General features: G+C 34.5%; 1 protein-coding gene across 11 annotated transcripts in view; it reads left to right on the top strand.

Annotated features, from left to right (window-relative positions):
• The window catches only part of BLTP1 (bridge-like lipid transfer protein family member 1), a 204,276-nt gene that overhangs the window by 61,108 nt on the left and 121,540 nt on the right, over positions 1-21,628 (top strand). For 10 of the 11 annotated variants that reach the window (XM_082389554.1, XM_082389555.1, XM_082389562.1 and 7 more), the window contains 8 exons: positions 2,227-2,382; positions 2,653-2,750; positions 5,641-5,819; positions 5,986-6,092; positions 7,077-7,282; positions 13,218-13,445; positions 14,221-14,358; positions 20,796-20,975. In XM_082389554.1, coding sequence (XP_082245680.1) covers positions 2,227-2,382; positions 2,653-2,750; positions 5,641-5,819; positions 5,986-6,092; positions 7,077-7,282; positions 13,218-13,445; positions 14,221-14,358; positions 20,796-20,975 — 1,292 coding nt within the window. The remainder of the gene's footprint in view (positions 1-2,226; positions 2,383-2,652; positions 2,751-5,640; positions 5,820-5,985; positions 6,093-7,076; positions 7,283-13,217; positions 13,446-14,220; positions 14,359-20,795; positions 20,976-21,628) is intronic. The other variant, XM_082389558.1, reaches the window with a different exon arrangement.

Raw genomic sequence — 21,628 nt, forward strand, 5'->3', positions numbered from 1 at the left:
ATTAATTTAAATTGTTATTGAAATTTGATATCAAATGTATTATTTTGCCATTTTATCAAGAGAGGAATCTCTCTAATATATGTGCACAAGTTTCTGTACATTGCAGCTAAATTTTATTTATTTATTTATTTTATTTATTTTAAAATTATTAGCACCTTTATTATTTATTTATTTATTTATTTTTTTGGCTGTGTTGGGTCTTCGTTTCTGTGCGAGGGCTTCCTCTAGTTGCGGCAAGCGGGGGCCACTCTTCATCGCGGTGCGCGGGCCTCTCACTGTCGCGGCCTCTCTTGTTGCGGAGCACAGCTGCAGATGCCCAGGCTCAGTAGTTGTGGCTCACGGGCCTAGTTGCTCCGTGGCATGTGGGATCTTCCCAGACCAGGGCTCGAACCCGTGTCCCCTGCATTGGCAGGCAGATTCTCAACCACTGCACCACCAGGGAAGCCCCTGCAGCTAAATTTTAAATGAGTTCATATGATATTTGACTTATGATTTCATTACTGAATCTAATATTTTTCAGTTTAAAAATGTCCTTTAAAATTCAAAGAAAACTACTTTAAATATTTAAGTATTTTTGCCTATTATTTTCCTTAGAATATCTTTAATACTAAGTGCTACTGTTTGTGGAGTGCTTATCTTGTGGCAGTTTCTGTGCTAAAAGTTCACATATATCATCTAAATTCTTACAATAGGTCTGTGAAGTTGTCCCCATTTTGTAAAAGAGAAAACCGATAACATTTCAGTCATTTGTTCAAGATTATGTAACTAATAAAATGATAAAGCCACAATTTAAACCCAGGACTGTCTGGTTGTCAGAGTTTGTGCTATAACAATGGTACTTGTAGTTGTTTCCCTCTCTCCAATACACAAAGTTCTGATTTTATAGCACTGTGTTATGTACTGTGAGTATACAAAGATGAGCTTGACACCTTTTAGGAGGAGACCATTTATTGAAGGACATCCTTGCTGGGAGTATACAATGCATGCAATAATGTGAATGCCAGAGGAAAAGTAGAGGAAAGCACTGTGATAGAACAGGGCTAACATCTTTATATAAAGACTTTTTGCCTATTGAGGTTAAAAAAAAAAAAATTAAGGTACAAAAGGATAAGCGGACTAAGAACTATGAACTAGGAGCAGACTATGAACACAATTTTAAAAAACAACACTTAAACCAACAAATCAACAATACAGTAAATCAGCAGTCAACAAAGATGACTGACTATAATTCTAAGGCCAAGTCTTTGTTTTGTTCACATTGTATTCCCACAGTCTAAAACAGAGTCTGGCACACATTAGACATTCTGTAGGTATTTGTTTTGTGAATAAAACAACATGAATAATGTTCAACGCTACCTGTAATTAAGAAATTCAATTAAAGTGAGAGAGCATTTTTCAATTACCAATTATCAAGCCGCGTCACCCCCACTCCCGCCCCCCCCCCACCCAAAACAAAAATAGTGAAAGGGAGAGAGGTAGAAAGAAATATAATGCAGGAGCAGGTACAGTGAAATGGATAGTTGACCATACATTTCTAAATAGGAGCATAAATGGATCTACTACTCTTGGAAAGAAGTTTTGTGATTTATAATAGCCTTAAAAAATTTCATAAACTTTGACCTAGCAAATCCATTTTTTAAATCTATCCTGACAAAATAATCCTGAATATGTAAAATATCTTGCATGAAAATATACATGATAACATTATATATAACAAAAATTTGAAGAAAGTCTAAATATCCAAGTACAGTAAATGGTTAAGTAAATCTTTGCAAATCTTTTTAATGAACAAAATTTTTGTTAATGTGTACGAAATAACATGGCAAAATTTTGAGTTCAATGAAAAAAAGTAATATAACTTGTACATCTAGGATAGTGTAAAAATCTACATAGAAAAAAGAACTAGGATGAGATATATCCACAATGTTAGGTATTTTGGTAACAGAATATCAGGTAATTTTTTTTCCCTTTTTTATCTTCTGAAGTTTCTTTAAAAACATAATAGGTATATGAAATGCATAAAAGTTTTCTTATTTGGAACTGTGATTAGTAAGTAAGCATTTTTACTGTCAAATCATTTAGCTACATCTTAATCACCTTTTAATATTTTTGTATAAAAGTTCTTTTTAGATAACAATAGGAAACTTTTTGGTTTTAGAATATTTTTATTTTGTTTTCTGAATTTCAGTTAATTTTACATTCTGTCTCCTGCCTCAATAATTTTAGATTTAATTCAAGACTGGTCAAGCGATAGTGCTCCAGACATTTTTTCATTTGTTCCATATACATGGAATTTTAAAATCATGTTTCATCAATTTGAAATGATTTGGGCAGCTAATCAGCACAATTGGATTGACTGTTCCACTAAACAACAGGAAAATGGTAAGTACTTTTTAAAAATTAGGTTAGTATTCTGTTCATTAAGAAAAATACCAACAAAGAAAACTGGTATTGATTTTTGTGGTTTTAATAGATACTAGAATTGATCTTTTTTCCCATTGTCTTATAAGACTCTCAGAGAACTATTTCAGAATTTGTATTACACTAAGCATATTAAATTTAATTTTGTTTAGGTGTGTATTTAAGGCAGTTTTTGTTTAAAATTTTTTTGAAATTAAAAGTAAATTTCTTTTTCTTTTTTTTTTTTTGCAGTGTACCTGGCAGCCTGTGGGGAAACACTAAACATTGATTTCTCTTTGCCGTTTACGGACTTTGTTCCAGCTACATGTAATACCAGGTTCTCTTTAAGAGTACGTATAATTGGATACATTGTTTATTCCACAAGGTTTATTAGTAAGTTTGATTTCCCAGCCCTTACCTTTACTCTCTCCTGCCCATCCTGTTGCCACCCTGAAGTATTTTGGTTTTCCACCATTGTTCACTAACTTCAGTGGCACAGCATTGCCTGTTTCTTTTTTGTAGTTAAATGTAATATTCTGCCTTTCCCCTAAGTTCCCCAAGTTCCCCTAAGAAGTTGGGCAGTAACTTGAAAAGATATGTGTACCCCAGTGTTCACAGCAGCATTATTTACAACAGCCAAGATATGGAAGTGACCTCAGTGCCCATTGACAGATGAATGGATAAAGAAGATGTAATATATATACTCATTGGAGTATTACTCAGCCATAAAAAAGAATGAGACCTTGCCATTTATGATGTGGATGACCTGGAGGGGTATTATGCTTAGTGAAATAAGTCATACAGAGAAAGACAAATACTGTATGTTTTCACTTATATTTGGAATCTAAAAAACGAAACAAATGAACAGATAAAACAGAAATGGACTTCCAGATACAGAAAACAAACTAGTGGTTACCAGAGGGGGGAGGGGAAGGAGGAGGGGTGAAATAGGTGAAGGAGATTAAGAGGTATAAACTGCCAGTTATAAAATAAGTAAGTCACGGGGATGTAATGTACAGCCCTGGGAATATAGTCAATATTTTATAATAACTTTGTATTGATATAGCATATAATCCATTAAAACACTGAATTGTGTTATACAACTGAAATGAATATAATATTGTAAATCAACTATACTTCTATTAAAAAAAACAAAAGCTGGGCAAAAAAAAAAGAAATTCCTTGAGTCGATTATTTTGTTAGAGCTCATTTCTGACCTCTGTGACTAATCTATATGTTCTCTTAAGAACTTATTCTTGCTCTAATATTAGTCTGTGAACTGGATTTTACATTTCTCTATACAGTTGACACTTGACCAGTGTGGAGGTTAGGGACGCTGACCCTCCCTGCCATCATAAATCCGTGTGCAACTTAGAGTCAGTTCTCCTTATATCCTTCATATCCTTGGTTCCTCTGTATCTGAGGTTCAGCATCTGCAGATTCAACCAACCACAGATTGTGTAGGACTGTAGTATTTACTGTTGAAAAAACGTCCATGTGTAAGTGGCCTGTGCAGTTCAAACTTGTGTTGTTCAAGGGTCAGCTGTATTTCATTCCTAATTTTAACCATGAATTCAAGGAATAAACCCCATGATCCAAAAGCCAGCTCTTAGGAGTTCAAAATTCATGGTACACCTAACTTTAAGGTATACAATCATTAGTAGTTGTAGTATTGATGGAGGTTATGAAGGTAAAAAATAGCAACAATAATAAGATCAGCCAGCAAGTATTAACATCTTCTTTGTGCTGGACACTACTCCAAGTGCTTTATGTGTAGTAATTCATTTAATCATTCTCAGAACAACCCTCTTGAAGTAGTTGTTATTATCTGCATTTACAGAATAGGAAACTGAGGAGGCAAGTTTATGTAACTTGTCATATAGCTAGTGAGTGACCAAGTTAGAATTCAAACCCAGGCAGTATAGTTTAGGGCTCCACTCTTTTAATCACCCCACTGTGCTGCCTGTTAAGAAACCAAGCATCGGGCTTCCCTGGTGGCGCAGTGGTTGAGGGTCTGCCTGCCAATGCAGGGGACACGGGTTCGAGCCCTGGTCTGGGAAGATCCCACATGCTGCGGAGCAGCTGGGCCCCTGAGCCACAACTACTGAGCCTGAGCGTCTGGAGCCTGTGCTCCGCAACAAGAGAGGCCGTGATAGTGAGAGGCCCACGCACCGCGATGAAGAGTGGCCCCCACTCGCCGCAACTGGAGAAAGCCCTCACACAGAAACGAAGACCCAACACAGCCAAAAATAAAAATAATAAATAATAAATTAAAAAAAAATTTTTTTAAAAAGAAACCAAGCATCAAAATGAGCAAAGATTCAGGGACCTATAAGGAAAAATAGGATATGTTCTGTATTTTTAAAAATATGATTGTCTATTTGATTCTAGTTAAGTCTTGGTTCCTTAAAAGGCAGTTGAGGAACCAAGACTTACTAGAATCAAATAGACAATCATATTTTTAAAAATACAGAACATATTCCACCTGAGCTTATATTAGCTGATTTTTAATTTTTTTTTACTGAGTTACATGTGAAATATCCAAGGAAACCCATGGAAGATAATCTTCTTACTATTTTCTAGAAGCTGTGCTGTTTATTTCCCTGATTTTTTTTTTCTTGACTTTCTTAGAGATTTTATTTTTATTATTATCTTTTTTAAAGAAGGTTAATTAATTAATTAATTTATTTATTTATTTATTATTTTTGGCTGTGTTGGGTCTTCGTTGCTGCACGTGGGCTTTCTCTAGTTGCGGAGAGCAGGGTCTACTCTTTGTTGTGGTGCACGGGTTTCTCATTGTGGTGGCTTCTCTTATTGTGGAACACGGGCCCTAGGCGCGCGGGCTTCAGTAGTTGTGGCACTCAGGCTCCGTAGTTGTGGCTCGTGGGCCCTAGAGCGCAGGCTCAGTAGTTGTGGCACACAGGTTTAGTTGCTCCGTGGCATGTGGGATCTTCCTGGACCAGGGCTCGAACCCATGTCCCCTGCATTGGCAGGCGGATTCTTAACCACTGCGCCACCAGGGAAGTCCCTTTCTTGACTTTCTAAGCAGAATTTAGTTTCAGTCAATGTAAGATCTTATTCCAGTTACATACTTGATTATTCAATGTAAAACCTGCCATTTCAAATTTATGTTTATTTTCTGTTTAATTGATTATTATAGATAAGCTTGCCTGTAAATAGTAACCTAACAAATTTATGTACCTATTTTGTTACTTTGGGTTATTATAAATTATTTTTTAGGGAGAAGATGTTGATCTTCATTTGTTTCTACCAGATTGCCACCCTAGTAAATATTCATTGTTTATGCTGGTAAGGAATTGCCACCCAAATAAAATGACTCATGATACTGGTATTTCTGCTGAATGTCAAAGTGGCCAGAAAACAGTTAAACCAAAATGGCGGAACATTACTCAAGAAAAGTAAGTACTTAATATTAGTGATCTAAGTATTTTGTGTTTATGTGGAGAAATTACTCTTCTAATTCTTTAAAAGAATGACAGTAAAATTTGATTATCTGTAACTGGTGTCTGTATACAATCAAAGGAATAAGTACCAGACTAGAAACTTTATTTTTACTCTTCAAAGGGCTGGTTGGGTTGAATGCTGGACTGTCCCAAGTGTCATGCTTACAATTGATTACACATGGCATCCAATTTATCCACAAAAAGCAGATGAACAGCTAAAACAGTCATGTAAGTGTTTTTATATAATTTGTATGTTGAAATATCTAGTGTTATAATTGATAAACATCAAAGATACAAGGAGAAATTAAAAATGTTTGGAAATGCATCTATTGGCAATTTTATACATTTAAAATCTTTTAAGGATTTTGGTATAATTACAGCTAACTTTCATTGAGCATTTACTGTATATCAAGTACTAGGCCAAGCTGTTTCCTGGTTTACTTTATCTCATTTAACTCTTGAAGCAACTCTGTGGGATAGATGTTATAATTATTATTGTCACTGTAGAGTTGAAGAAATATGCTCAGAGAAAGTAAGTAATTTTCTCAAGGTCTGCTGAGCTAGAAGCAGCAGAGCTGGAGTATGAAGTTAGGTATATGTAAATCTATATATTTAAAGCGCTTGATTTTGTGAAATGTTAGTTTCTTTAATGCATTTTGACAACTGTCATATCATTTATAGTTTCCCTGAGGTGTAAGTGCTGCTTTATTTGGATCCAAAGTGGAATTAGAGTCAAGTGATATTTTCTGTGTATTTTTCCAGTGAGTTAAGTTTTTAAGAATAGTTTTTGTAACTTTCTCATATGTATATGTTGATAATGTCACACTGCATTTGAATAGCTGTTTATGTGAAAATAACTTTATAGTTTAATGCCTAAGTATAGTTAAAGCCTAATTGTGACCCAGATTTACAGTATATTGACAGAACTTGATGAGAATGTTGCCTTTGTTAATGGGAACTTATCATCGATTCTTTGAAGTTTGATTTGTGTATTTTTATACACATTTCAATGAAGTCCATTCTTTATTGCATTCTTAACTATTAGTCTTTCAAGTTTGTTTTCATTATATACTACAGATATTTTATCAACATTAATTGCTTTCATATCTGCAAAATAGAATTTCTTAGTGACTAGTTCTTTGAAGAACTTTTAAGAGGTGCTTTCCTCCCGCACCCCTCAAACATTATTCTTTTTTCCTCAATTTATTCCAGTGTCAGAAATGGAAGAAACAATGCTATCTGTATTAAGACCATCCCAGAAAACAGACAGAGTTGTTTCTTCTCCCTCTACTTCTTCACGTCCACCTGTTGATCCCTCAGAGCTTCCACCTGATAAGCTTCACGTAGAACTGGAACTTTCTCCAGATTCTCAGATAACTCTCTATGGACCTCTATTAAATGCCTTTCTATGTATAAAGGTAAGAATTTTAAAAGAACCTCCATATTTTTAAACATAGGAAAAGCAGTTAACATCTAATTGAAATTGAGACCATTTGAAATGGCCAATTATATGATTTAAAGTATTTAGGATATATTATATATGTCAACTAGGTTTGTGGTGTTAGACCCAATTATAAAATTATTTATTAAAAATTGTGTACTCCTCAGTTTAGCATTTTTTATTTTGAGCAATTAGTGTGTTCTAGGAGTTGTGCTGGTTGCTAAAGATACAGATGATATAGCATCTGTCCTTAAGAAGATAAGCTAGAGGGCTATAGCAGGATAGATATATATATATGGACAATTTTAACACATTGTAATTAATGCGGCAGTAGAAGTATAAAAGAACTTTGTTATCTGTGGATAACTGTATCAGGAAAAGGCTACTTCAAGTGAGTCTATTAAAAACCAACAACTTTATTTCACGGTAAGTAATAAGCAAAGATTTGTTTGGAGCTCTATCTTGAAAATTGAAGCAAATATGTGAGAATGAATTCATTTCAGAGTATGACAAATTTAGGGTCTGAAGAAATATGCACTACTTCTTTGAGCAAAGACCAAATCAAGCGTTGATTCATTTTGGTATAATTTTTACAGTGAAATTGTATGACTGAATAGGATGATAGCACTTTACGGTTGCTGTCTGGAGCATGATTATGAACAGAGGCTATTTTAAGAAAAATATTTGAGCACTTTTTCAGTTTTCTATATATCATTTTTATTCTTTTGATACTCAAATCATACTTTTAAAAAGTCCCTAGCAAGTCATCACTAATTCTTGTTGATTTATTCCTTTTTATAGGTAACTTCTCTAAGCCTTCCAGATTTTCACTTATCACTGATCGTTTTACCTGTGATTAGAGCAGTTATCCAACATCACATTCAGCTACTTCATGAAATTTTGCATTTTTCCAGGATTTTGCAAATTCACTTTGCTTTAGATTTTCATTGTACCATTGGTTATTTACTACATCTGATAATCAAAGAGAGACTAATTGTCCAAACATTACCAATCATGAGCCTTAGAGTTAGTTGTAGTGTGGATGTTTGTGTGAGTCTAATTTTATCAATGCTTACTTATTTGCTTCCTTTTGTAATTTCATAATTGTAGAGGTTTGGATATTGAATGCTTAGCTAACAAGGAATCCCTTAATGTACAGTAACAGGAGTACATAATTCTGGAAAGGGTCTAGGATGAGCAAGGTTGGCCAGGGAAGGACAATCAAGGTTTGTTAGCAAAGGCTCTCTAGAAGAAGTACTGGCTGAATAAATTTTGAAGTTTTGTAAAATCTCAGTATTTGAGTTACTGTATTATATTTACTAAAAACTACCATATAGCATCAGATGATGTAATTTAAGGTAAAAGATGCAAGGGAAAATGTGTTTAATATTTGTGGAAACCTATAGTTTGTTTGCTTTTTACCTTTTCTTCCCCTAGGGTTTTAGAGATTCTTGAAAGAGTAAAGAAGTAATTCTTCAGTTTCAAAGGGAGGAAACACACACACACACACAAACATATTTTTTTCTCTTGTGACCATTTTTTGGCCTAAAATATTCTTCAGATATTATTTCTCCCAATATCTTATTTTCTTGGGATTGCATGTGAATATAAAGGATCTAAGATTGAATTTTTAAGCTATAGTCTCCCAGAAGAGGCTGAATTATATTTTAATTTAAATATAAGCAATGATTTAGTTATCAGGTGTAGGCGGTTATATTGATATAATATCAGTTTTGAATACTACTAGAGAAGTATTAACTCTGTTTTTGCATTACCACATGTACATTGAACCTCAATTTTTTTAACTAAAAAAATTGCATAGTAATACATAAACAAAAATAAGAGGACTATAACAAAGAACACAGAGAAAGAAAGACATACCTTTGTTTTAGACTTCTTTATAAATTCTGTTCCATATGTGTTACCCATGTTGGTAGTTTATTATGTTTTGATGCAGGCTATGCATTACAGACTTTACAACAACTTTTTAGTAGTGTCAAAAGTTTGTTGTGCTAAATATTTGTATTTATATTCATCAAGTTAATTTAGAACTTGTATGAAGTGTCTACTGAAACAAATTTAAAATTTTTAAGTTTTGACATATTTTATAAAATAATTTCTAACCCAATGAACTCTCTGCTTCCTTTTATTAGGAATATATGTCACATGTAACTCTTTAAGTTGTTTGTTTTTTTTGTTGGTTTTTGGCTTAGTGTCATGCTGACATGGAGATGTTATCCTGTCTTAAATGTCCCTTACTTTTTTTTCATTAATTTTAATGTATAACTTATGTTCTACTTAGTATCAGTGTTAGAACTTCAAACTTTTTGGAAGTTAGGTTTGACACATGTATTATGTATGTATGTATATATAAAAGAAAACAGAGAATATGAAAACTCATGTAACTGAGATTATATTTTTCTTAGTTATTGAAATTAAACATCAAGAAATTCTAAAGGATACATCACTAGAAAAAAAAGAATTGCCCTGTATTTATTTGACTGTAAAACTGACTTCCACAAAATCCACAATAGAGACTAGGCCTGGCATTATTATTACAAAGAATTCTAAGAAGAGTATTTAGTGAATGTGCATTATCACTTATGAGGACATTTTATGGAAATGAAAGGTCTTTTGAAGATGTAGACTACATAGCAACTCTAAGTGTCAGCCCAAAGTCCTTTCAGTAATATTAAAACTTCATGTCATTTCTTATGTTGCGGACATAAGGTTGGATAACAGTACCCCTTATATTACTTTTATGAATTGGCTTCTGTTAGTCTTATTACATTTATTCTTAATGGAAGAAGGAAATCTGAATCTAAATAGTGATAGCATATCAGTGGTGGCAAATAGTAACCATGGATTAAGGGTATATATGACATATATGTTTTTCTTATTAAAAAATAGTTTTCATGGGGAATATAGCCATTACTTTGTAATAACTGTAAATGGAGTATAACCTTTAGAAATTATGTAAAAAATAAAAAATATTAAAAAATAGTTTTATTGCTCTTGAACAGAAGACTGGCTATCAAGATTTAAAAAAACAATATTGGAAACAGAGTACTTGTAGGGCTTTTTTTCCTTCATTTCTGATTTTATTAGCTGTCTTCTAACTATTGTTGATAATACCTGTTTTTTCTTTTTTCTTTTTTTTTTTGAGGAATGAGTATCATTGGATAAGTATGAATTTTTAGCTGGGGGAAAAAAATGACAGTCTTCTGTTACTTAAAGTAGGTTACGTGATACTCATGTAATAAAATATTTCTGGGAAAATAAAATTTCAGAGGACTCCTAAGTAAATTGAAAATGTAGTTTATCATTCTTAAAGTCATAACATGCTAAAAACTTGACAAAAGAATACATTTTCCCAATTCTGTAAGCCAATGGTTTTTTTTAGGGTTGTTTAAAATGGAAATAGGATTTTTATTTGTATTCATAAATATTTGTGTACATTCACTAATGTTAAAATATCATAAAAGTTTGCCATAATATATTACTACTTGCCAGATACTTCGATCAACCTTTTGGTAATTTTTTTAGTGAATCCTTAAGAAATTAACTCTTACAGATGGAACTCACATATTAAAAAACCTCACAAAACTTAAATCAGACACCAACATTAAACATTTAACATTAGGCTAACTTTTAAAGAGTTATGATTTAAAAAGTACATTTCATCGATAATATTCAACAGGTACAAATGTGTTAACACATAAAAGACTCCTAGTGTTTTTTTGGTTTTTTTTTTAATCATTTTTCCTACTAATTCTAAACTTTTTTTTTTTATTAGTTTTCTTTTTATTTATTTTTATATTTTTATTTTTGGCTGTGTTGGTTCTGTGCGAGGGCTTTCTCCAGTTGTGGCAAGTGGGGGCCACTCTTAATCGCGGTGTGAGGGCCTCCCACCATCACAGCCTCTCTTGTTGCGGAGCACAGGCTCCAGCCGCGCAGGCTCAGTAGTTGTGGCTCACGGGCCTAGTTGCTCCGCGGCATATGGGATCTTCCCAGACCAGGGCTCGAACCCGTGTCCCCTGCATTGGCAGGCAGATTCTCAACCACTGCGCCACCAAGGAAGCCCACTCCTAGTGTTTTATAACTCTTTAAAAACAGTCATTGACACATTTAATAAAACTTAGCAAATGTCTTCTATTATGTTGGAGAGTCAGTAATCCCTAAAGAATCTGATATGAGTTATTTCTGTTTCAGATAATTAAGCAGAGATTGGTTTAGTAGCAAATTGAACATTATGCCCAAGAGAATCTTTTTCCTTTAATTGTAGTAATGTACAGGAATCTTTTTTTTTTTAGGGTTAAAAATTGTAAGAGACTACAAGGGAATCTTTTAAAAATAAGAGATGATTAGGCTAGTATTATTAAAAATTAGCTAAAATAAGTATAACATTTCTAATGATTTGTTGGTAACTCTTAGTATGTTGAAAGCTAATAAACATGAATAGTATACATTGACTCCTTAGATAAGTTGTGTGGAGGGGAGGTAGGGCAGAGATGATTAGGTCTGGAGGCCATTTGCAGGTAAAATCACCAAAGGAACTTCCATTTTCCACTTGTCTCTGGACTCCATGGCCACTGCAAACCTGATGAACCCATCTCCAGGACTGGGACAGCATGTATGTTTTGAAAAGGCTTCTCAGATGATCTGAGAGAGAACTACTGCTCCAAATACCTCTAGGTTTTTAATGTTGATTGAAATCACTTAGATATTTATTTTGAGTTTTAAAAATTTAATGTTGGAATTCAGGATAAAAACCAATATTTATTTACCTTTCTATTTGTGTTTGAATTTGTCCATGCTTCGGAGTTATATAAGCACAATTAAATCAAGCAGGTTCGAAGTAGGACCTGTATTATTTAGAGGCAGATAACAGTAGAGAATAGAGGAAAAAGCCCCCGTTCTGCAAGTCAGTATATTTGGGATTTTAATATTTGCCCTGCCAGTAATTAACTGAATGACCTTAAGCCCTTCAATATCCTTTCCTATGAAAGGATATTAATTGGCCATATATCCAGAATCCTAGCCAGAAAATAAATATGTCAATAACCAAAACGCAGCATTTACCAAAATACTACCTTGGTTTTAATATTGAGCAAATGTAATTAACAGTGTTAATTGGAATATTTTAACAACTTTTTGATGACTACTGACAGATCAAATAGGCAAAATTTAAATTTGGAATTAATAGGAAGAAAAAAGAATTTCAATTAAAAAGAAATTTAAATTCTGATGCAAAAGAAACCAGATATTAATTGTTGAAACACTTCTGAAATTCGAATACTTAAGAAACCAGGATGAACTGTGTGAAAGGAAGTTTTGGTAACTGTTTATAATGTTTTTGTCACAAGTAACCAAAATGGGACATTCTTATTAAAGCTGTTAAAACATTCCTGATAAATATTCCAACTATAATATATAAATTATAGATTTAGCTAATTGGATTTAGCCAAATTGATTTTTAGTGAATTGATCTGCTTCCCTCAAAGGATATCTCTGGGTATTATTACCGCAGAACTCTGAGAAGCACAGATTGAAAACAACTGAAGCTTTCAAATCTTCATAGGTTTCTTTTAGGACCTAAATTGCAAGTTTTTGCTATAATTAGAGGTGGTGTTATCATGAAGCTTTACTACAAACTTCTGTAACTTTTTGTGGGTTTTTTTTTGCTACGGAATATTTATTTGCTAAGCAACCAAGTAAGTGGCTGCTTAAATATATGTAGTTAAGTATTAAGTGGGTGCCTTAAATATATGTATCTTGTTTTCATTTTAAGGAAATAGACTGATGTTTTAAAACAGGTTAAAGAATTGCTTAGTTTACAAATTTCAGGCTCCAAGGTGAAAAGTTATTGTTACATATCTCTTTTGATGGCAATTTATTCTTAATATTTGTAGGAAAACTACTTTGGGGAAGATGACATGTATATGGATTTTGAAGAGGTTATTTCAAGTCCTGTTCTGTCACTGTCAACATCATCCAGCTCTGGGTGGACTGCTGTTGGGATGGAAAATGACAAAAAAGAAAATGAAAGTTCAGCCAAGTCAATTCATCCACTTACCTTGCGTCCTTGGGATATTACTGTACTTGTTAATTTGCACAAAGTTCACGGGCGTCTTCCTGTTGTAAGTGTTTATGTGTCGAAATAGTCTGGAGTTTATTATGAAATTCACTCAGCGTAGGAAACTGTGTCTGTGTGTGCACACACTTACATAAAAAATTCACGTTCAAAAACACTTCTGAATTTATCCTTTTATCTTTATAAAGCTAGTTTATTATTTTCTTCATAGTATAATTACCCGATCACTGATAATTTTCCATTCTGTTTTTCTTCTTTCACTTTAGTTCCTTCTTTGCTGTTCTATGTAAGTTTAGAACATTTTGCCATGCTGTTGAGTTGCTAGGTTTATAGTTAGCCTGATGGATGTCCTAGGACTTCACATTTTTTTAGCCTTTATCTCTAACTCCAGACCAGTCTGGGATGTTAGACCTATTACAAAATCAAGATTCAGTCATGTCAGAGGTTTGGATTCAGCACAGTATCCTGGTTTACTCTAAAGGATGACCCTTGGGCCTCTTGGGGCTGACTTGAAATGAGATTATATTGTCCAAAGAACCCATGGCCATTGGAGCCAGGCCAGATAGGGAGGGTGTGGCCCTAGAGCATTGTGCTGCATACTGGGTCCATGTCATGTTCCTAGGGTTGCACAGGAAAGGAATCACCTCTGGTGCTTAGTGAACCTAATGTCTTTTTCTGGGTACAGAATACTTTTTTTTGTCAGTAAGCACTGTTTCTCCTTTTAAAATATCAGTCTTTTAATTGTATAAATGTAATTTTTATTTTCCTGTACTTCCTTGGTCTTTATCTGTATTTGATTATGGTATTTTGCTTGACTTTAGCATGGAACTACTGATGGCCCTGAGTGTCCTACAGCTTTTTTGGAAAGACTATGTTTTGAAATGAAAAAAGGATTTAGGGAGACCATGCTGCAACTTGTCCTGTCACCCCTGAATGTGTTTGTCAGTGATAACTATCAGGTAATGTGAAACTGAGTTATGGTAGAGACTTAGAGATTTATTATTACTATTTTTGGGGTCAGAACAATGTGTTAACTTCAGAGCATGGAATATATAGCTCTTAAAATTAGGGACCTTTAGTTTAACTGTACTAAGCAGTTTTGTATTGTGTGTATATATATATGAGAATTGTTTCAAGAATCTTAGTTTTTCTTTTTTTTTCTCTGCTTATTTCCTTATTTATATGATCCCAAACAATTATATTTTATATCTGTTGTTTTTAGAAATGGAAAGAAATACTTTCTAACTTTCTCTTATGTTTATGGAAGGGAAAAACTAATTGTATACAATGTTGGTAGATGGTGTTGAAAATCGCAACCTAAGTGTTAATATTAACCAGTACCATAAATCTTGAAAACATGCATACCTACATGGTCAATGATTTATTCTTTTCATCTAATGTACCTACCAGATACTTTGTTAATTCCTTCAAGATATTCCTGAGGCTCTTTTGGAAGTGAACTGGTGACATTCATCAAATGGGAATATTTTACATTCCTGGGTAGATTATTACTTTATTATTATTATTATTTCTTCTTGGCATCTCTTGGCATCTACCACTACTTTAAGGCTCTTTCCTACTTTTAGTCAAGTTGTGTGCTTTAGAACTATGATGGTTTTTAGTACAAAGCAAAGTAAAATTATAAACAGGAGGATGAATCTGACAGCGAATCATCAATGAATGATAACTCACTATGGAGTCTAGGTAGTAACTGATCATCTTATTTAAAAGAGCATACCCCTTTTCACTCTTTTGCCATAACTGACTATATTTTTCTATTGTAGTAGCTAAAACTTAACACTTAATGTATGATAGTTTTTGCCACAGAATGTGTTTCTTTTTTAAAAACTTTTATTTCAAAAGAATTATAGATTTATAGGAGGTTACAAAGGTAGTACAGAGAGTTTCTGTGTTTCCTCCATGTTGATCTTTTACATAATTATGGTATAGTATCAAAACCAGGAGACTGACATTGGCACAATATGTGTGCATAGTTCTGTGTCATCTTATCACGTGTAGATTTGTGTACTGCCACCAAAATCAAGATACAGAACTATTCTGTCATCACAAAGATCTCACTTGTGTTAACACTTTTATTTTAACTTGTCACATGAAACCTTAAAAATAACTCTTGTCCTTCTCTCTCTAATTAGTGGGTCATTAGAATTGGTTGTTTTTTTATTTTGGGAGGCAAGTGTTTGGAGAGGCAGCCCATCTCCTTTTTTCAATCTGTTGAGGAGATTAATAAAGGTAAAAGGGAAATATCTTCTTATGGCTGAGTTCTGAGAATCTTAGGTGAGTATCTCTGGTTTCTTATGAGTACCTGGTGATACTTCAACTTCTATTTTAATCACTGCATTCTCAAAAGACTTTAGTAGATATAAAAAATATTTTATTGAGTTTATTATGAAAGTTCATATTAACCCTAATTATAGAATTACTGGCAAACTTGTACAGAGACTGAAGTGTAAAGTGTGATTTATTTGGTGATAAGAAAAGGAATTCAGGGAGTGGAGATATCAAGGCAGTAGTAGAAGTCTTAGTGATGTTTTGTTTCCTGGGTGGTTAACACTTCATAATTCACCCCAAAGACAAGCATAGTCTATACATATTCTCTTGGAATTTGCTTATCTACTTAATTTGCTTACATTTTGTAGTGCTAGCATTCCTAAGAAATATTTTCTTCTTTTGTCTGTATACTATCTAATACTCTTTCATGGTGGGAAGCTTCACACTGTGACTGCCCTCAAGACTCAGTTCTGGGTCACTCAGCTGTAGCTGCTTATTTCTGGTAGTATTAGTCTTAGTGCAGAACTTCAAGGTTAAGGATCTAATGTGATGGGTCTATTATTGTGTCTGACTTATGAAACCACACACTTTTTACTTGATCATCTTTTGATGTATATTAGGTTTCTAGGGCTGCCAAAGCGAAGTACCCCACACTGGGTGGCTTAGAACAACAGAAACTTATTCTTTCACAGTTTTGGAGCCTAGATGTCTGAAATCAGTGTGTTTGGCAGGGCCATGCTCTCTTTCAAGGCCGTAGGAGAGGATCCTTCCTTGTCTTTTCCTAGCTTTCGGTGGTCGCTAACAATCCTTGGCATTCCTTGTTTTGTAGTTGTATCACTCAAATCTCTGCCTCTGTCTTCACGTGGCATTCTTTCCATGAGTCTGTGTGTCTAAGTTTTCCCCATACAAGGACACTGTTCCTTGGATTAGGGCCCACTGTAATCTAGTGTAATCACATTTTAACTTGATTACATTCGTCAAGACCCTATTTCCAAATAAGATCACATTCACAGGTACCTGAGCTTAGGAATTGAACATGTCTTCATAGGGGACACAATTCAACCCACTAAACGATGCAAGCCGTAATAAAATTTAGAATAGAATCTTTATTGGTGTACCAGGTAGGCTTTACCTTTAGGACAAGCCAAGAGCCACATGTTTGTTTTTGTTTTTTTGGCAGTGGGTGGTGAGAGAGAGGATAGAATCCAGGATGATGCCTGGTTTTTGCCTTGGGCAATTAACTGAGCCAGTGGGAGATGAAGAACACGGGAGGAGACAAGAGCGGGCTGCCTACAGACGTGGGAATTCTTAGAAACCTTTCTCGAGACTGTAACAGCTGGTAGTTTTCTGGGCCGTCTCTCCTGTTAACAGTCTAAGAGCGTCGGTACTCCAGGAGGAAGGACGGCACCGGGGGCCATGCTGCACGGCTGCTCACCGAGTGGGCTTCGTGCCCTTCCTGTGGCGTCCTGTGGGCTGTGTAAGCCCGCATTTAACTGTGGACAGCAGTGCCTTACATTAAAGTGTTCTATGAACTCTAAAAAAAAAAAAAAAAAAAAAAAACCAGCTCCTCCCTCCGTGGGAGGAGGAGCTGGTTTATAGGGGAAGATGATGCGTTTCTGGGCATGTTGGGTTTGAAGTACCAAGAAATCAACCTTCATTTTCTAGTATTTTCCAAAGAGTGAACTTCATTGTCTTTGAGAAATAGCTGAGATAAACTCACCTAAGTGTCTGTGTAGGTACAGTGGCATTCAAAAGTCATAAATAGCTGACTTTCTGATGGTACTCTAATATACTAACAGCAGATGCATATGTGGGCCCTGAACATTCTTGGAAAATACATTTGGATGGTCCCTGTGATAACCTATGTGGCTAAAAATAATAAAAATAGACAAGCTGGGTCGCAGTGACGGATAAAGGCATCATGCCCTCAATACCCCCTGTCTCGTCTGCATGAACCCCTCCGCCCCCAACTTTAAGGCCAAATGCACTTTATTTTCTTTTGCCTTTTGACCCCTTTCACCCATTTCCCCCACGCCCTACTCTCACCTCTGGCAACCACCAATCTGTTTTCTGTATTCTATGAGCTTTTTTTAGATTCCACATGTAAGAGGGATCATACGGTATTTGTCTTTCTCTATCTTACTTATTTCACTTAGCATATTGCCCTCGAGGTCCATTTATGTTGTTGCAAATGGCAAGATTTCCTTCTTTTTTTATGACTGATATTCCACTGTATGTGTGTGTGTATATATATATATACACATATATATGTATATATATATTCACCATAATTTCTTTATGACTGATATTCCACTGTATGTATGTATGTGTGTGTGTGTGTATATATATATATACACACATATATATGTATGTATATATATATGCACCATAATTTCTTTATGACTGATATTCCACTGTATGTGTGTGTGTGTGTGTATATATATATATATATATATATATATATATATATATATATACACACACACATATATATGTAGGTACATATATATATATTCACCATAATTTCTTTATCCATTCATCCATTGATAGACACTTAGGTTTTTTCCATATCTTGGCTTTTGTAAATAATACTGCAGTGAACATAGGGATGCATGTATCTCTTTGAATTAGTGTTTTCATTTCCTTCGGATAACTACCCAGAAGTGGAATTGCTGAATCATAACGGCAGTTCTATTTTTAAATTTTTGAGAAACCACCATTATTCTCCATAGTGGATGCACCAATTTACATTCCCACCAACAGTGCACAAGGGTTCCCTTTTCTCCATATCCTTGCCAACATTTGTTATTTGTGTTCTTCTTGATGAGAGCCATTCTGACAGCTGTGAAGTGATATCTCACTGTGGTTGTGATTTGCATTTCCCTGATGCTTAGTGATGTTGAGCATCTTTTCATGTGTCTGTTGACCATCTGCATGTCCTCTTTGGAGAAATAGCTATTCAGATCGTCTGCCTATTTTTTAAATTGGATTGTTTGTTTTTTTGCTATTGAGTTGTGGGAATTCTTTATATATTTTGGGTATTAGACCTGTATCAGATTTATGATTTGCAAATATTTTCTTTTCTTCTGCAGGTCACCTTTTCATTTTGTTGATAGTTTCCTTTGCTACAAAGAAGCTTTTTAGTTTGATGTAGTCCCACTTGTTTATTTTTGCTTTTGTTGCTTTGCCTTTGGTGTTAGATTCAAAAAATAATCACCAAGCCCATGTCAGAGAGTCTACTGCTGATATCTTCTTCTAGGAGTTTTATGGTTTCAGGTCTTACATTCAAGTCTCTAATTCATTTTGAGTTGAGTTTTGTATATGGTATAAGATAGTGATCGAGTTTCATTCTTTAATATGTGGTACCCAGTTTTCCCAGCACTATTTATTGAAGAGACTCTCCTTTCCTCATTGTATATTCTTGGATCCTTTGCTGTAAATTAATTGACCATATATATGTGTGTTTATTTCTGGGCTCTCTATTCTGTTCCATTGACTTATGTGTCTGTTTTTATGCTAATACCATACTGTTTTGATTATTACAGCTATGTGATAGAGTTTGAGATAAGGGAGCATGATACCTCCAGCTTATTTTGTCTTTTTCAAGATTACTTTGGGTATTTGGGTTTTTTTGTGGTTCTATACGAATTCTAGGATTATTTCTTCTATTTCTTTGAAAGATGCCATTGGAATTTTGTTAGGGATTGCATTGAGCCTGTAGATTGCTTTGGGTAGTGTGGACATTTTAACAATATTGATTCTTCCAAGCCAAGATCCACATGTATTTTTGAGCTCAAAAAAAGCTATCAAAAACTTTATACTGAGAATTATTGAATCTCAGTGCCAGAAGTGATCTTTATTGACCATCTTCTCCAGCTGCCTCAGATAAAACAGAAGGGAACTGAAGCCTGGAGAAGTTAGGTGATTTTATATACTGTCACACAGCTTAGATGAAAATAAAATTTTAAAATGTGTCAGAAGAGTTTCTAGATCTACTGTTATAGTCACAATTTGAAATGACCTTTTAAGAATTCTTTATGAATTAGATTTAGCTCTATTCTTAAAAACACTTTTTTATGAATGCCGTTGCCAAAATTTGTGTTGAAACAAGGAACATTAACCCTGTAAGATGGCCTGCACACACACACACTAAAAAGACTGTCATGGTAAAATTAAGATAAATAATTTCAAGTGTAAAAAGTGCTGCAAGGAGAGGAATGAGGTACTTTGGTAGCATGTAATAGTCTTAAGATAAGAACATGATAAAACTTGATTTTAAAAGATCTCTGTGGTGGTTTTGTAGAGTGTGGACCAGAGATATGTAAAAGGTAAAAGGCTTGGGAGATCCTGGCAAGAGGTTGTATTATTTGGACCAGGATGATAGCAGTGAAGCTGGAAGAAACTAAGTGCATTTGTGAGAGATTGGGAGGTAGATTCTATAGAAATTGGTGACTGATGGGTAGGGCATTACCAAACTTACTTGATTCTGTGTTTCTAATAACCATCTGTGAAACCAGTGTTGCACGGAATACCCTATTTTAGGACATATCCTTTAGCTTTCTGAGTAAGTCTTAGAAATTTTCTCATTGAAATGTTGCTGCTTTTTAGTTGTGAATATATAATTATTCTTGTAAGATGAATCTATCCTTTTAATATTTACATAATTCTCAAAATCTTTATGGAAGAGGGCTTTCTGTGCTACTTGTTTTATGGTCTTAATGGTCTTTGTTCTTCCATGTTATTTTCTTCTTTTTAATACTTCAATATCATGATTCCTGCCTTGTCACAAAAGATTGGCCTCTTACATTCCCTCTCAGTCAGAATACTTGCTTCTTTTTATTCATTGAGGCAGTTACCAATCAGAGATCGGCATTTTTTTTAGGACTTTGCTGTCTCGCTTTGCAGTTGGGCTCTTATGGATAATGTCACTACAGAAGCTTAACACAGACTACTTTTATGGGTACAAGGTTGTGTTAGGAGCTTGTGGATCCCAAAGTCATATTTTCCAAATAGCATGTTTTTACCTTTTGTCTCTGGGAGAAAAAGCAACTAGCAATTATAATGCTGATTTTTCTTATGCTTCTTACAGTCTTATTATTGTTTTCAGCAGCGACCCCCTGTGGATGAAGTGCTCAGGGAAGGTCACATCAGTTTGTCAGGTCTCCAGCTGAGAGCACATGCTATGTTCTCAGCGGAAGGTCTTACTTTGGGAAGTGATTCCTTAGAATACGCATGGCTAATTGATGTGCAGGCTGGAAGCCTTACAGCTAAGGTCACAGCACCACAGGTATGTTCTCAGTTCTCAGAGTGCTATCTCCTGACTTTTTTTTTTTCCTTTGCTCACCCACCTCCCCAAGAATAGGTTATATGCCCATTTGAATGTTCATTTTATTTCCACTTGCCATTCAGAATTTTCTTAGTAGTATATGAGTCAGAGACAAGTTTCACTTTTCTGGGCCACCTAAAATTGACGGGTGTGATGTTTTATAGTTCTGTGTAATACTTTCAAGAATTCAAGACTTTCTTTGAGAAAAACTCAGGATGAGAAATTTCTGGAAATCAAATTATATATTATTAAAATTACATTACTTGGCTCTTCACTGTTGGAACAATCTTGTTTTCCCAGTACACAGAATAATTTTCTAAGAACTTTACCTTCTTGTATATTTCTTAAGTAGGATTTGAAAACAGCATTTATACTATTAAGGTGGCATGATTCTTTACTTGTGATGTCCCAAAACAAGATAAAATCGTTTGAACCTCCACTTAGTGATATGGATACTGGTTTAGAAAAATAAAAATGAATTTATTGGTAAGAAAATCTGGTCTAGAGTGCTAGTTGTGATCCTTTTGGATAAACTCTCCTTCCCACTCACTGTCCCACTTAGTCTTCAGGGGTCTCAGATGCCTAAAGGGTTACAGTCAGCCCTCCCTATCCAC

The sequence above is a fragment of the Balaenoptera borealis genome (genome assembly GCF_965194805.1).
Source record: "Balaenoptera borealis genome assembly, chromosome: 4".
Classification (NCBI taxonomy): domain Eukaryota; kingdom Metazoa; phylum Chordata; class Mammalia; order Artiodactyla; family Balaenopteridae; genus Balaenoptera; species Balaenoptera borealis.